This window comes from Pararge aegeria, chromosome 14 (genome assembly GCF_905163445.1).
Source record: "Pararge aegeria chromosome 14, ilParAegt1.1, whole genome shotgun sequence".
In the NCBI taxonomy this organism is placed as follows: domain Eukaryota; kingdom Metazoa; phylum Arthropoda; class Insecta; order Lepidoptera; family Nymphalidae; genus Pararge; species Pararge aegeria.
This window is the reverse complement of record NC_053193.1, coordinates 12,350,179-12,368,243: the sequence shown is the minus strand read 5'-3', so window position 1 is coordinate 12,368,243 and position 18,065 is coordinate 12,350,179. Positions and strand designations below refer to the sequence as shown.

Genomic DNA, 18,065 nt, shown 5'->3' with positions numbered 1-18,065 from the left:
GCATTACGGTTGATCCATTAAACACATCGTCAATGCTCGATCCTGCAACACATCGTGGTCGCTTCATAACCACGCAGCACCTCAAGAGCTACTGTTGATTCTCACAGATTGCCGCTAAGACTTTTTCACCATAGTGGTCAGTTACCATTCTCTGAAGGAAAGGTAATCCTGTGGCAGTCTCTACATTACAAAATTAGATGGTGCCACAAAATCTTAAATTGCGCTATTAAACTTTTCAAAAATGAGTGCGACTTACATTTCTTTCATAGATGAGCGAGAACTCGGTCCCCGAGAACAACACCAGCACGGAAGAAGTTCTTTCCATTGTTACGAGTGCATAACCAAAGCTTTTTAGACGTGCCAAATTAATTTAGTGATTCGCGTTGGAAGTTGCAAAGAAATTAGCACGAATATAATCGATTTTTTAAACGTATACCTGTGGACCCCTATGACACTTTTGGAATCATTTTGCATATAATTTAAAAGCAGAATTAGGTACATTATTATCACCAGCGTCCGATTACAATAATTACTCGCTGTTAATGATTCGTTGCGAATTAGATGGAAATCGACCATTCAGGTTAATTGCTGCTTCTCTAATGAGGGACAAATCCATCGAATCTCGATAGCATTTATTCCCTCGATAATACTTGTCGGTACCAACCAACAATAAATTCTTTATTCGATACTTTCTGCGATATAGAGCTTATAAGAAATACTAATTCTTATCCCTTAATATGTCGGGATTACAAATAAATACAATAAGTTTATGTATGTTTGGTTGTTACATTTTGGAAGTTTTAAGTTATATAAAACAACAAATTATATTTAGTAGATATAATTAATAAAGTTTGAGAGTTTGTGTGTAACTTGGGTCCCTATTAAAATCAGCGTAGAAGGGTAGGGATTTTCATAACAGACACCTAGGCCTCATAAGTCTGTTATTAAACCGGTAACCACGCCCATCAGACCGGAACCCAGCAATGCTAAACATGGATCGTGGTCACAACAGTACACTCGTTACAGTAGCCTCGCAATATATTTATAATGATATTATCTTTATTAAACAAAACATAAGTTTTAGATTTTATTTAGTTTTGAAATAGTTTATTTTAGGTTATATTTATAATTTTGTATATTATATAAAATAAAAAGTTTAAAAATGTAAGTATTAGATGAGAAGAAATTAATCGGATAAATAAACATAAGTAATTATAAACAAAAAGTCTATATAAACAGTCGACTAACTAGAAACGGACATAAATTAGTAATATCTGCATATTGTCTGAGAAAAGTTTAGAAATCCTTTGTGGGGATGGGTATATGCTTTTATAACATGATACCGAAGGTAATATTAGATCTACCTTTACCTAAGTTAAAACAATATATTATAACACATTTAATTAATCATGGTTACTACACGATTGATGAATTCCTAAACGACAAGGCTGCTTGGAAGCAGACCACTCTGCTGCATCTCTCACAAAACAGAAAATTCTAAAGATTGTTAAACTTTAAAATGATGTTGGAAAGAGCAATCTGCTGAGTTTCATGCCGGCTCCTCTCAGTGGAATCTGCCTTCCGAACCGGTGGTAGAGTCACTACAAACAGACTTGATGTTTCATAAGTGCTTATTAATTAAGGCCTACTTGAAATAAATGAATTTTGAAATTTTGAAATTTTTTTTAGAAAAGGAACTGGGGAGGTCTAGTTGGATGTCACGGGCAGAATCTATCTAAACGCTTTCGTGTTCTTTTAGAAGGTATTTTCACTATACCGTAAACTAATATTAATATGCAAACATTGTTGCTATTGTTGAGTTGGTCCTCAGACCTAGATATATAGATGGATACACTTCATTGCACATAATAACATTGGTATGTAAGCAGTGGCGTGCATAGAGGGTATGCAGATCATATAAAATGAAGAAAATCCTTAGTACAAGTTCTAAAAAACTTAAGAATAGGCATTGTAAAAGCGTACCCTTAAGTATATATAACACGTACTGGACATTTACTTCATTTTATATCATCTGCATACCCTGTGCATACCCTCTATGCACGCCACTGTATGCAAGGCGGTCTTACTGCTACAGCAATCTCTTCCAGACAACCTTTGGGGAAGTAATTCATATGGGATTCATATTTATTTTGGTAAATACAAAACAAAATATACCTGCTATCATAATTGACTTCTGTTATAAATATTTACAAATACATATAATATCTACTAAAAATATAATATGTATGTAAGTATACTATATATATAATAATTATAATCCTGTATACTCTATTGTTAATACAATATCTTGAATTAAATTATTACCACTTTATTATTTAACAATATGGCACATGGCCGCAAACTCAGCCTTATGCTGTGCATTGGAAACAATGAAAAATGATAAATTCTGAAGGAATGAATACAACGTGTACATAAAAACCAATGTACAATTTTCGAGACGTATCTGTAAAACCTAATAGTTTTGAGTAAACCACTGCCATCGTTTTTACTGAAAGGAATAAGATACAGCTCTAACATACCATGCAAAGTTAAAATCTAGTTACTCTTGTCACTTTATTAGGAACGTGTCGTATAAGTACTATGCGTGTACTATGTCTTTTATCTTTTTATAGGGTTGTGATAAGTAACCACTAAAAATGTCTGAAATTATTTTTTATGAAAAATAAATATAGGTACTTACGTACTTTTGATTTAATATTTTTATCGGGCGATACTTATGAAATATACTATATGCATTATATAATATAGTTATAGTACTTTTATATTATATGGATTTTTCAATATTATTTCGCCATTCGGTTACACGTTGTATTACATGGGTGGGTTCGATTCCCACTACTAGAAAATGTTTGTGTGATGAGCATGAATCTTATTTAGTGTCTGGGTGTTTACATGTATATTCTAAGTATTTATGTATATTATTCATAATAATATTCATCAGTCATCTTAGTACCCATAACACAAGCTACGCTTACTTTGGGGCTAGATGGCGATGTGTATTGTCGTAGTACATTTATTTATTTTATTATTTATTTATTTATTTATTTATTTATACTAACATAAATATGACAAAAAAAAATATAGTCATTCATGAGTGCAATGCGGATACAAACACTGCGTTGATGTTAGTTCGACTTTCATAGATTTATATAATAGGATAATGTTGTACAACCTCTATTGCTATTAGAAAGTTATACAAATACAGAAAAGAAATATGTCAAATAAAAATCTAAAAGTGACGTCCACTGTCCTCTTTATAGGTCAGTCCATCGGCCAACAATTATTCAACTTATTTATATTTTTTATATTTCCTTGCATCCATTAGATATGTATTAATATTGCTTAAATGTAGGTTGAACTAATCGCTTACTATACCTATCTACTGTTGTAAACAAATGTGAATAATATATCACAATGAAAAAAAATGGTTTTTCCGTAGTTTTACTCGATTTATGCTGAAAAATGCTTGCAACTGGCGCCGTGGAAAATGTAACAGCCGAATCGCCACAAAGCAACGCAGTAAGTTTTCATATTATTGCTTTAATATTTCATCATCATCATCATCAAATCAAACGACACTGCTGGACATAGGACTTTTGTAGGGCATTCCAAACTCCACGATTCTGGGCCGCTTGTATCCAGACGCTCCCTGCGACTCGCTTGATGTCGTCTGTTCACCTGGTTAAGGGGTGACCAGCACTGCGTTTACCGGTGCGGGGTTGCTACTCCAACACCTTGGAAGTTGGAACCCCAACGTCCATCGGTTCTCAAAATTGTGTGCCCCGCCCATTGCCACTTCAGCTTCGCGACTCGTAAACTTTAGTTCTTCTACGGATCTACTCATTTCTGATTTGATCACGTAGGGATACTCCTAACATAGCTCTTTCCATCGCTTTAATATTTAAAAGTAGTATTTTAACTTATTTAAATCTATGAAAAGAATAATGAAATGAACGAAAGAAAATGAACACTATTCAGGGTTACGGGGTCGCAAGAGAGGCCTTAAAGGCTACCCTTTGATCCTTAAAAGGTAGCTAAAAGAAAAAGTAGAAAATATTTCAGTGAACGTTTGTGTTTTTTAACGCGGTAAGTATTGTTCTAAGTTTAACTAGACGTTAAAAAACCTTATACACAGTCCTTTCGTTACTTTTTTTTTAAAAATTAAAATATTGTTAATTTTCATTTTCAACCATTTTTTTTAATAGAAAAAAAAAGGTTGAAAAATTTATTTTCAATAGCATAAAAAAACTTATACACAGTCTTTTCGTTAGTTTTTTAAAAAAATTATAATATCGTTAATTTTCATTTTCACCTTTTTTTTCTATTTGAAAAATAATGATAGAAAAAAAAGGTTGAAAAATTTATTTTCAAAAGCATAGTTTAAAAGAAAAAGTAAAGAAAAGATGGTTTTTTATTGTAAGACAAGTTATAAAAAATGGAGTTTTAGAATACGCTACCATTTTTTATTAAGGCCCTTTAATAAGTTTGTAGAAAACAATAGAAAACAAATAATCTATAAAAACAAGAAAACAAAGAATAATGTTCTATTAGTAACTATGAACAGTATCGTACTTTTACCATTCCGTTTTATTCGACAAATAAATTATTTCCGATTAATATATTTTAGGATATTGCAACGGAAGATGATATCGCTCGTCGTGAAGCGACCTTTCGGTTTACCGTAGAAAATATTAGCCAGCTGAAGGAACGAGTTCTGTCACCGCCATGCTACGTTAGATGCCTGCCCTGGAGGATACTTATCCTTGTCCGGAACAGCACAAACACCCCGGAACGCTCAACGCAGCAAAAAGCTCTTTCAATTTTCCTTCAATGCAATGAAGGTAGTGAGACTCCAGGTTGGACGTGCTATGGGCTGGGCGAGCTGAAACTTCTGTCACACAAACCTGATGGTGAACATCTATGCCGAAAACTCCATCATATGTACCATTGGTAGGATAAACTTCTTTGATTGCGGCAATATTATTCTTGCAAATCTTTTTAATGGGCTATAATGTAAAATTTAAGTTAGATTTCCGTTTACTTTTGATTATATATAGTATATTCATCAAACGAGTCGCTGGGAGCCGCTGGAAACAAGCGGCCTAGGACCGCGAATTTTGGAACTCCCTACAAAAGACCGAGTGGACTTCAATCGGTTGATAGTATTAAAATTATCTTTGAGTAAATATGTTCAGTACCTACAGTGGTTTCCTTCGCTGATTTTGGCCAAGGTATTCAATCTCCAGAGATTTTCCAACTACGCGGGAGATATTATAGTGCACAGGCGATTTCACAAACACAGGCGTATTCTGTATTTCCCTCACTCTCATAGTCCGATGGAACTGCGGCTCTGACCCGAACGTTCGGATCCACATAACCACTTTAACGAGCTCTTCGAGGCGCGGAAGTTAATCACCGCCAATTTATTTATTGGCGCAATCTAGAAAGCCCAGGACCTGGTGACCTGCATTCTAACATGCTTACAGCTAAACCAACTAGGCAAAGAGTAACTATGTAATACGTACAAGAGACAACATAACGTCACGTAAAGCAAGTTATTGCGCTCAACGTAGTGGGTAATTTTTTGTCATAATAAGACAAAACATTGCGTAACTATAGAGCCACCACTGTACCACCATCTAAGGTTGGTAAGTAAATTTAAGTCTGATACTTTGTGAAGAATTACTTCTGTACAAAAGAAAATCAAATAAACACATTATTCTTTACTAATACTATAAATGCGAAAGTGTCATCATCATCTTCGCCGAAGCTCGATAGCACTGTGTGGACCTTGGCTTGGTGTAGCAAATTTCACCATCGCATGTTGTCAGAAGTAGCTTTCTTCTAGCACTGAACTCCCTAGCCTCTCATGACTCTCTCTACACTATCACTCCACCGAGCTCTCCCATTTTCCCTCCAACTTTTCGGACGCCCTCTTAACAGTAATTTGACGGCCGATTAGCGCAGTTTGCAGCGACCCTGCTTTCTGAGCCCAAGGCCGTGGGTTCGATTCCCACTACTGGAAAATGTTTGTGTGATGAGCATGAATGTTTTTTAGTGTCTGGGTGTTTATATGTGTTTTCTAAGTATTTATGTATATAATTCATAAAAATATTCATCAGGCATCTCAGTACCCATAACACAAGGTACGCTTACTTTGGGGCTAGATTGCGATGTGGGTATTGTCGTAGTATATTTATTTATTTATTTATTCATAATTCAAAAGTCAGCTTGTTTGTTTATTTGTTTGTTTGGCACTTATGTTTGGCTCAGTTACAGCACCATTTAGGTGGGCATAGTATCTTTCATCCCAAATCTTCCCATTTCTTCTCTTTATCTTTTTGTCCCACAAATAAATAAATAAATATACTACGACAGTACACACATCGCCACCTAGCCCCAAAGTAAGCGTAGCTTGTGTTATGGGTACTAAGATGACTGATGAATATTTTTATGAATTATATATACATTAATACTTAGAAAATTAACACAATTACCTACGCGACGCAAACTCACATACGCACAATCATACACTCAATCATCGAAACAACAATTTAAGGAGAGCACTGTCGCCTGTAATACAGGTTTTTACCTAAATCAGGGACAGTAGATTTTAAATGGCACCATTACATACATTTACTATACACACCAATATAATTTGTGAGGCACGCATTTGTTTGTATAAATATTATAATAACTACTTTACATTTTAAAAACTATATGTACCTACATTCTTGTGAATAAATAAATTATTATTATTATTATTATAAAATACATATAAACACCCAGACACTGAAAAACACTTAATGCTCATCACACAAACATTTTCCAGTTGTGGGAATCGAACCCACGGCCTTGTACTCAGAAAGCAGGGTCGCTGCCCACTGCGCCAGTCGGCCGTCGAGACAAAGGAACTCAGCAACCATTTTTCCTGTTTTAAATTTAAAATGAAATCATCATGAGGCATGAGGTGTATGAACTAATAAGCATGGCGTGCCCTTCAAAATTAAGCATGGCGTTATTACTTTCCCGGACGACCTTTGTAACAAAAAGCTCGACTACTAATAATTAAGTATTAAAATTGACTTTATCTGCCAGCAAAGAAGACGACTGGGGCTACGCGAATTTCATATCATGGCAAGATTTAATGAACCCAGATGATGGATTTGTTCAAAATGACTCCATCACAGTTGAGGCACATGTCGTGGCGGAAGCTCCACATGGAGTTTCTTGGGACTCCAAGAAACACACTGGATTTATCGGTTAGTATCAAAGTCAAAACTTTTTTTATATCGATAAACATATTATTTGATAGACATGTTGAAGGCCCTGTTGACGCGTACATATAAGATTGTTTCAATTGTAGTGAGATTATTGTGATAGTTACCTTCGGAAACTTAAAAATAGAGTTATAAGGTTTCCAAACGCGCCGGTTTAAGAAGCGAAAAACTTAGCCTATGGTTATTATTTTCTAATTCTTAACAACTTTTTTTCCGTTTTACTTATTCTTCGACTATTTTAAGTTTTAACAATTGCAGGTCTTAAAAATCAAGGTGCGACATGCTACATGAATTCTCTTCTACAAACCCTTTTCTTTACTAATGTTCTTCGGAAAGCCGTGTATAAGATCCCCACTAGTGGTGATGATAGTTCACGGTCAGTCGCTTTTGCACTGCAACGAGTGTTTTACGATCTACAGTTTTCTGATATACCAGTGGCAACTAAAAAGTTGACGAAAAGTTTTGGCTGGGAGACGTTGGATTCTTTTATGCAACACGATGTCCAAGAATTTCTTAGAGTAAGGATTTTTTTTTAGTTACAGTAAGAAAATATTTTATTTTATTTACTTATGTTTTTTTAATTATGTATTATTGAATGTGTCTGTGTCCTGTGCCACAGATATATTTGACCTACCTACGTAGCCTGTGACAGGTCGCTTTCTTCGCCTTTTGCGTTTAATACCATCATAATATTACACGTAAAAGGTGATCAAATTGCGTACCTATTCTTAACCCTCCACACTGCACTGGTTGTATTTTGTCAAAACTCTATCTATATTCTTGCGTTATTTTCCAGGTTCTCCTAGATAAATTAGAAAGTAAGATGAGACATACTGTAGTCGAAGGAACAGTTCCAAAACTGTTTGAAGGCAAAATGACCTCTTTTATAAAGTGTAGGAATGTAAACTGTTCGAGCACCCGCGTCGAAACTTTCTACGATATTCAACTAAGCGTTATGGGGAAAAACAATAGTAAGTGAGCTCGTTAACTTAACTCGGGATATTGCAAATTTGAATATGAGTTAAGTTAAAATTAGCTTGAAAATACAACAGTTGGGTAGAACTTTTTAATTGGATATTCTTTATGGAAACTTATTATCATAAGACACACTAAAAGGTATAAAAGTTAGGCGTGGTAGCGGAAAAACCGATGAATTTGTAGAAAAAAAATATTTGTCGCCCATGGTATTTTTTTCACCGACTTTGCATGAGGTGTGTGTGAAGTGCGTGGAAAATATATACAATACTATACCAAATTAAGAGTCGTTACTTGCAAAATTTAGATGGCGGGAATCTATACAATATCTCATTGTTAATTTGGAAGCAAGACGCGTTCTGAATATTAAGTGACAAAAATGTTAAGCCCCGGTTTCGCGCCGGTGAAATGTATATACTAATGTGGGAAAGTTTCGTAGTATGTACCTTAATTTAATATATCTCGTATCATTTCTTTAGGACAACAAATTATTATGTACAAAAAAGTCCGCGAGGCTATGTGTTACTACATTGGTTAAGACACAATAACCGCTTTATATTATAATTTGTCATACAAAAAACAGGTAATCGAAAAATAATCGAAAGATGGTGACATTACTTTCATGATATCAATCCTTATCCAAATAAATAGTTTTATTATTAAGATATATTATGTACCTGAAATTTTACCTTTATTAATTATTCAAATTAGACTTATCGTTTAGAAGTTACGACGATTATAGAAATACTAAAAGCAAGAAAAAATGCCGGGCCGCCGGGCCGCGTATAGTGTAGTTTGGATATAAAATTGGACCCGGTAGGTGGCGCTGCAATTAGGTTCCAGGTATTTTTAAGTTATTAAAACCGGTAAGAACCGATTTGGTTCAGACGAAGTTGCGCGGGTCAGCTAGTTACATATAAACCATCCTCTCGAAAACACTGTATTAAATTCCGCTCCGAAGTTTAAAAGATCTAAGCGTTTAAACAGCCGAAGTGACTTTGTTTTATACTATGTTTGTGAAGATATAGTACGATATGTTATTGCATTCTAGTTTACGAATCGTTCAAGGAGTATATTAGTACGGAGTTGTTAGATGGAGATAACAAATACGACGCTGGCGAACATGGGTTACAGGAAGCGGAGAAGGGTGTACGATTTGATGTGTTTCCTCCGATACTGCATCTTCACCTATTGAGGTTTCAATACGACCCGCAAAGCGACACGTCTATTAAATTTAATGACAGGTAATTAAAACCCAAAACTTGATGAAATTATAATTTTCAAATTCAATTTAATTTTGAATAATAGTAAGACTTGGCTTGGCTTGGCTAGTTCCAGTGTATAATAATCTGTTGGTGAACCTAATAAATACTCGTAAAATAAATAAATAAAATCTTTTATCAATACTTTTCGTTGTATTTGTTACATACATTTTGAACATCTTTTAGATTTGAATTTTTTGAGGAAATCAATCTAGACCAGTATCTTCAAGATGCACCTCAATCTCCAGCACATTACACGCTTCATGCAGTCCTAGTACATTCTGGGGACATCCACGGGGGACATTATGTTGTGTTTATTAACCCAAAAGGAGATGGAAAGGTACTTTTAAAATTGTTTTATATTCAGTCGCGGATCTACTTTCGACGTTCGATGACCTCCCGCGCAGTGGCGAACGCCGTAGTTTTAAATTGAAGGTCTCGTATTCGATTCCCAGCTGGGGCAGTTGGGGAATTTATAAGCTCAATATTCTGCAGTCTGGTCCGGTGGGAGGCTTCGGCTTGGCTAGTTACCACCCTACAAACAAAGATGTGCCTCGAACCGATTTAGCGTTTCGGTACGATGTCGCGTAGCCACCTATTAGGGGTATGAGTTTAATATGAGTCACATATTCCATAACAGGTAAGCCCGCTTCTATTTTAGATTGCATCATCACGTGAGATTTCAGTCAAGGACTTCTTCTTTAGGTGCCTCTCCAACTAGTGAAGGTTGGCCGTCAGTTTTTGATACTATTCCTTTTCTCTCGCGAGGCTAAACAGCTGGGCGGCACTCGCGATCCCAGTCCACTCCCTTATATTGCGCAACCAAGACTTCCTCTTGCGACCGATGCGTCTCTTTCCAGCAACTTTGCCCATAATTATCAGTTGCAGTAGCCTGTATCTATCATGCCGAAGCACATGCCCTAGATAAGCAACTTTTTTCTTTTTGACTGTCTTCCAAAGTTCGCGCTGACAACCAACTCGTCGCAAGACTTCCTTATTGGTAACCTTTTGAGTCCAACTAATTTTCAGCATGCGTCGATAGGCCCACATCTCGAATGCTTCTAGACGTTTCCTGAGATCCTCTTTGATGGTCCAGGATTCGCATCCGTAAAGAAGTATTGGCCATACGTAACAATGTAGAAGGCGTTTTCGTAATGCGATGTTTAGGCGGCGGCTAGTGAGCACTTTTTTCATGCTTTGAAAAGCACTACGGGCGACTTCTATCCGGGTTTTAATTTCTGTTTCACTGTCCCATTTTTCAGTCAGCGAAGTGCCTTGATATTTATACCTCTGCACTCTCTCCAATACTTGGCTAGCCACTCTAATCGTTGGACCCAAATTTGCATTATTAGACACTACCAAGACCTTTGTTTTCTTGATGTTTATAGTTAGACCAGCCTCTACGCTACACTTATTGACACGATCAACAATCCTCTGTAGCTCTTCGTCCGTGGACGCAATTCAAACTGTGTCGTCAGCATACCGTAAATTGTTAATAATACGACCATTAATTAGTCAAGGACTACATTATAAAAATAAAAATAAATATACTATAACAATAACACATCACCATCTAGCCCCAAAGTAAGCGTAGCTTGTGTACTATGATGACTGATGAATATTTTTATGAATAATATATGGATAAACATCCGGACACTGAAAACATTTCATGTTCATCATATAAACATTCTCCATTTGTGAGAATCGAACCCACGGCCATGTACTCAAAAAACAAGGTCGCTGCCCACTGCTCCAACCGGCTGTCTTGTGGCTTGCCAAATAGTTGCGGAATTAAAAAAAAAAAAAAGGATAATACTGGGACTGATCTTCTTAAAGCCAAACCGAATATGTTTCAGTGGTGTAAGTTTGATGACGATGTCGTGTCCCGGTGCAGTAAACAAGAAGCGATCGAATACAACTTTGGCGGCAAGGAGGATGCTCCGTATCTTTCCCGGCGAGCGACGAGTGCCTACATGCTTATCTATATACAGTAAGAAAAATTTTATAAACGCTTTGTGCCTACTCACAGTGAGTCGCGAGTAGCAGCGTAAGTGATATGAAATTATTTAAGCAATTAAATATCACTTGTTTTAACCTGCATGCCTGAGAGTTCTCCATAATATTCTCTCCCGGCGAGCGTGAGTGCCTACATGCTTATTTATATACAGTAAGAACAATTTTATAAACGCTTTGTGCCTACTCACAGTGAGTCGCGAGTAGCAGCGTATGTGATATCAAATTATTTAAGCAATTAAATATCACTTGTTTTAACCAGCATGCCTGAGAGTTCTCCATAATACTCTCTCCCGGCGAGCGTGAGTGCCTACATGCTTATTTATATACAGTAAGAACAATTTTATAAACGCTTTGTGCCTACTCACAGTGAGTTGCGAGTAGCAGCGTAAGTGATATCAAATTATTTAAGCAATTAAATATCACTTGTTTTAACCTGCATGCCTGAGAGTTCTCAATAATATTCTTTCCCGGCGAGCGACGACTGCCTACATGCTTATTTATATACAGTAAGAACAATTTTATAAACGCTTTGTGCCTACTCACAGTGAGTCGCGAGTAGCGGCGTAAGTGATATAAAACTATTTAAGCAATTAAATATCACTTGTTTTAACCTGCATGCCTGAGAGTTCTCCATAATATTCTTAAAGGCGTATGAAGTCTATGTACAGGAATCCGTACTTGGCCAGCGTGGTGGGTCACACAACACTTCCCATTCTGAGAGGAGACCTATATGAGGAGACTAAACTATCTGCCTAAATGAGCCCACATCCTATAACGGTCCACTGCTGGACAACAGGTCTGATGAATTCCTAAACGACAAGGCTGCTTGCAAGCAGGCCACTCCGCTCTCATCTCTCACAAAACTCTTAAACTTTAAAATGTTGTTGGAAAAGAGCAATCTGCTGAGTTTCTTGCCGGCTCTTCTCAGTGGAATCTGCCTTCCGAACCGGTGGTAGAGTCACTACAAACAGACTTGACGTTTCATATGTGCTTATTAATTAAGCCTACTTGAAATAAATGAATTTTGAATTTGAATTTTGTTTGTAAACGGGAGGATTTGAAAAAAAAAAAAAATTCAAAATTCAAATTCATTTATTTCAAGTAGGCCTACTTTATAAGCACTTTTGAAACGTCAAGTATGCATGTTTGTGTGACTCTACCACCATTGCCCATAATCACCACGTTGGGCAGACGGGTTGGTGATGATGATGATGATGATAATATTATTATTCAAAGCTGTTACGGAAGGGTGTAAAGGGGGAGTATTATGCCGAGGGGGTTTATTTATCTATCAAAAATTTTATTTATAATTATATTTTATCTTTGAAATAGTTATTTATCTATCAAAAGGCTTATCATTTTATAAATTATTATTAGGTTTTTTTACATACGCTTGGAGAAATTATCGATTTAAATAAATTTCAAATGCGTGTTTAAAATTTCGGAACCGACAGATGAACGTCCGACTCTCTGACAATAGCATTCTGAGCGCTTTAACCAACGAAGCTACAGCTCTCCTACCGCCGATACCGAAATTAGTATGTGAGAGACATAAGAGAGTCGCAGGTTCAAATCCTGTCGGTTCCGAAAATTCCTCTATATGCATTTCAAATTTATAAAAAAACTTATTACCATAAAGTGATGTTGAAGTCGTTACTTCAATGAAATACTTATGTGGTCACAAGATAATCTGAAATACGAGTAGGTACCTACGTGTTTATAATGAACGTGTCGAGTACAGGTTTGCCGAACTATGTCAAAATGCAATTAGTGACGAGCAATTCACCGGCTTTGTGCCCTGTAATTTTGCGTGCGATAGCATTTTCTATCAACTTCAATAGTTTCGGTTAACTTTGACGCCAATAGAGCCAGAATAAAAACGGCCAATGCGATTCGGAATCGCGCACGAACAGTTCCATACCATTATTACATTATCTATAAAAACTTTAAAACTCTAAGTCTACCCTACTAAGTCTTGGTAACTGGATCCCGTTTTACCCTTTAAGTACGGAACCCTTATAACTCCCTAAATATCTACCTGTTATGTTAATAAACTGCAAAACTGCAGCATAAAATCCTTATAACTTATAAGATGACATAACGACTTATAAAGCATCCCATGTAATGACAAACAACTCCATATGTATGACAGCAATCCCAAATATAAACAGTTGTAAAATTAAAAACAGTATAAATAGTTTGAGCATAAGACGCAAAAATAAACTGGCAGTTAAATGAATAAATAAATATACTACGACAATACACACATCGCCATCTAGCCCCAAAGTAAGCGTATCTTGTGTTATGGGTACTAAGATAACTGATGAGTAATTTTTATGAATAATATACATAAATACTTATAATATATAGATAAACACCCAGACACTGAAAAACATTCATGTTCATCACACAAATATTGTCCAGTTGTGGGAATCGAACCCACGGCCTTGGATTCAGAAAGCAGGGTTGCTGCCCACTGGAAAGGTTGTTTGCTGTTCAATATAATTAGTACTTGTAGTAACGTAATTAGGTTAGGTATGTATTTAATAATATAACTGCTTTATATATAATGTGTGGATAATAAGCTACAGTGGGGTGCCCATATAGATTCACTAGCGGGTAAACTAAGCTCGGCTGCCTACGCAGTCAGAAAAATTAGACAGATTACTGACGTTGAAATAGCTAGGCTAGTTTATTTTGCGTACTTTCATAGTGTTATGTCCTATGGAATCTTGTTATGGGGTAAAGCAGCTGATATCGAAACTATATTTATATTGCAGAAAAGAGCTGTACGGTCAATATATAAACTTAAATCACGCGAATCCCCCCGTGAGAAGTTTAAAGAAATAGGCATACTTACTGTAGCTTCACAATATATTTATAACAATATAGTATTTGTAAGACAACATATTAGTCTTTATAAACAAAAAGTGGACATAAACAGTCGACTTACAAGAAATGGTCATAAATTAGTGTCATCTGCATATCGTCTGCGTAAGGTACAGGGATCATTTGTGGGATTGAGTATACGCTTTTATAATATGATTCCTAAGGTGCCTGCCAATGCACAAGTTTAAAGAATTTGTTAAAACACATTTATTACAGCGAGGTTACTATACAATTGATGATTTTTTTAATGACAAGGTTGCTTGGAAGCATCCGGCTCCGCTTTCAGCTCTCACAAGATAGAAAATGCAAAATGTAAATTGTTGATGTTGGAAAAGAGCAACTGCTGAGTTTCTTGCCGGCTTCTTCTCGGTAGAATCTGCCTTCCGAACCGGTGGTAGAATCACTACAAACAGACAGACTTGACGTTTCAAAAGTGCTTATATTAGGCCTACTTGAAATAAATGAATTTTGAATTTTGAATTTTTTCGAATTTTATAACAGGCAGTTGTACATTGAAATAAAAAACAAAAAAACAGATCGGTATACCTAGGCTATTTTAAGTCTCGGAAAATATGTAAGTTCCACGTAAAACAGTAAACTCTTAGTGGATAAGTTGCGGGGATCAGAGTACCACTATAATGGGGAAGCCATTTACAGTTAATTGCGCTTTGACATTGTCGGTCTTACCTGCCAGCGACATGTTGATTATAAACTTGCAGATACAACCTTTGAGTAATTGTACATAATTACTATGCGTAGTAACTGCTTTGTGTTCTACCGGCTCATCATCATCATATCAACCTATTAACCTACCCAGGCCCATTGTAGGGCACGGGTCTCCCACAGTGATTAGGCTGTAATCCACCACGCTGGCCTAGTGCGGATTGGTGGACTCCACACGCCTTTGATAATATTATAGGGATATCTCAGGCATGCAGGTTTCTTCACTGTGTTTTTCTTCACAGTTAAAGCAATTGATATTTCAAATTCTTTGAGTACGAAAGTTCTAGCTTCAAATAGTAATACAAAATGAAAATGTATTATTTACACAACCATACATTATCATTACAATGAGTCAGTTTTTTCTTTAAGAGAAGAAAACTTCAAGGACGCTTCAAATCTGATGACCTCTGCCTACAAAAAAAGCATCGGAATTATATCATGACGATGCTTTTGTAAGCAGTCGTGAAAAAAATAAGTAAAAATGATAATTATACGTTTAATTATTACAGAACTTCCCAGCTGATGTATGTTTTACAAGACGTAACTGAGAACGATATACCGACAGATCTGTGCGAGAGAATAAATGCAGAGATGCGATGCGAGATGGTAAGAACATGTAAATATCAAACTTTGCACGCTGTTCACTTATTAACATTTACACCTACCAAAGATTTATAAATCGTCAAATACGCCCTTATTTTTATACATTGGTGCTTTATAATAGTCAGGGACTGAGTTACATAAACTTCTAACGATTGTTTGTTTGTTTGTTTGAAAATTTTATCGCGGACACACATTTTATACAGTGTAAACATAGAAAATGGGTCAGAGGCGGTCTTATCGCTAAAGCGATCTCTTTCAGACAACCTTTGACGTTAGGAAAGACGAAGAAATTGGCTGGTGCAGCAATTTATGTTTGATATATATATTTATATCATATTTAATATATATATTTATGTATGTATATAAAAATAATAATAAACTACTTACTAATAAATCCTAATACATATTATACATAATATGTGTATAGTAGTACGATTGCATAGATAGGAATATATTTCTTTCTTGTTTTGATTGGAATCTTTGTGTCAGTGTATATATATATATATATATATATATATATTATCAAAGTTATATATCTACAAATATATAACATCGATTTAATGTCATATTATCTTGGTCTGTCTGTCGGTTCTGGGTCTGTTTGTTCCAAATACCACCTACATTAAAATTTCCAGAATCTCAAATACTCTTGAAGTCACGGTACCTATTTAGCTACACACAACCGTTAACCCCGGGTAGTAAGGCTTACAAAGCAAACAACCTAACTGTTCGATAGATGCCGCCAGGCATATTGCAATTCAGCTTGAAGGCACAGTTACACTATCTAATAAAATGTAGAACTGGAACTGGTGACAGTAAAAAAATTAAAGCGAGCTTTGTGTGACGTACGCAATCTTTCTTATTTGTTTGTATCTCTGGATCATGCTATTCGGTGTCAGGGTATCCAGCGATTTAAGTAAATCTTTGAATTATCTACGTTGAAGAAAATTATTATTACGATTTACAGGCAGAAGAAAAATAAGGTGCAGAAAGTTGAGATCTGACACGTCTGTGACATCATCCAAGTACTACGCGAAGATATTCAACGCACTCAAACAGTTCTTCACTCTGCAGACCCCACCCGGTTCTAAATTCAAAACAAGATAGTATCATATGTGTAAAGACTAGTTCTTTAAACTTTAAGCTTCATTTACTATAATCCGCTGAAACCAGAAGAATCTGTACGTTGCAAGTTATAATATCATTAATCTATATGGTCTCTGTCGTGGCAGTTATTGTAAAATCAACATCTCAGTCAGAGATTTTCGTAGTTTTCGGGGATTATTTTTACTAAGTTAATCATGAATGGAATTCCAAAAAGTAACGCCTGCTTGTATCTAATAGAACTAGCACTGCTGCTTTTGGTGGGTACCTAATATGACGTGTCAGAAATTACTTTGTGTGTGTTGGTAAATTATACTTTTGTACATGTTCTAATAATATTATATACAATTAATTATTTACGTCCTGATTGTTAAAAAATGATTGTTATTTTTCTTATTATACGAGTTTAATAACTTACATTTATTAAAAGTTTTGAAAATAGCAACTTACACTAAAAAAGTTTTTTTTCAAATGGAACCCGGTCGAGTTTCGCTCTTGTCTTATACGTAATGTAAACAATCTTTTCATTAATTTTTAGAGTAAAGTATGTATTTAAAATATAAAAATCGAATTGTATTAAAACAAAAAAAAAAACAAACAAAATAAAAAAGATTTTCTAGTATGGTTACAACCGACTTAAAAAAGGAAGACGTTCTTAATTCAACTGCATTTTTTTTTGTATACACCGATTGACCACTGTACACCGATTTTAATGATTTTTTAGTTTGGTATGCCACAGGTTTCCAAGTAAAATGCAGAAAAGTACTAGATACTTTCTCTGATTCTATACACATAAAACAGTTTACTTTGCACCGACTTAATTATGTTGTAGAAAATATTTATCTCTGGTTTTTTATTTGTTTTACAAAGTCGGTTTTTTTTGTAAAAAAAATTTAAATTATTTTCTTAACAATTTGAAATAAACTTTACCTTAAACGAAGTAATGAAGAAATTAGTCTTTAGTCGAGAATACTAAACATTAATTAATTAACATGAGTATCACTTGATACGAAAAAACTATTGTGTAGGTAACACGATAGTTTTTTAGCTTTTAGATAAACAGTTTATGTTAACATCTGCCGTCGGCGTAGCCTCAAGACTGTAAACGGAACTGTATAATTTGTAGCTCGGATTTTTAAGCGTCGCTCCCAGCGTTATGCAGCGTCAGTAATTTGATACTAATTTATCGCCT

At 35.4% G+C, this 18,065-nt stretch overlaps 1 protein-coding gene across 3 annotated transcripts; it reads left to right on the top strand.

Annotated features, from left to right (window-relative positions):
• Nucleotides 1-3,277: 3,277 nt before the first annotated feature.
• On the top strand, nt 3,278-17,220 carry LOC120629293 (ubiquitin carboxyl-terminal hydrolase 7-like). 3 transcript variants are annotated; one of them, XM_039898194.1, is made up of 11 exons: nt 3,278-3,369; nt 3,461-3,540; nt 4,649-4,971; nt 7,120-7,283; nt 7,560-7,819; nt 8,098-8,272; nt 9,328-9,520; nt 9,725-9,878; nt 11,395-11,528; nt 15,676-15,782; nt 16,737-17,220. In XM_039898194.1, the coding sequence occupies exons 2-11, from the start codon at nt 3,484-3,486 to the stop codon at nt 16,874-16,876; spliced, it is 1,707 nt and encodes a 568-aa protein (XP_039754128.1). In that variant the 5' UTR covers nt 3,278-3,369; nt 3,461-3,483; the 3' UTR covers nt 16,877-17,220. The 3 variants fall into 3 exon arrangements, with proteins under 3 accessions (XP_039754128.1, XP_039754126.1, XP_039754129.1); XM_039898192.1 differs by having other exon boundaries at nt 3,278-3,540; XM_039898195.1 differs by having other exon boundaries at nt 3,278-3,540; nt 15,676-15,772; nt 16,737-16,813.
• Nucleotides 17,221-18,065: the final 845 nt, after the last annotated feature.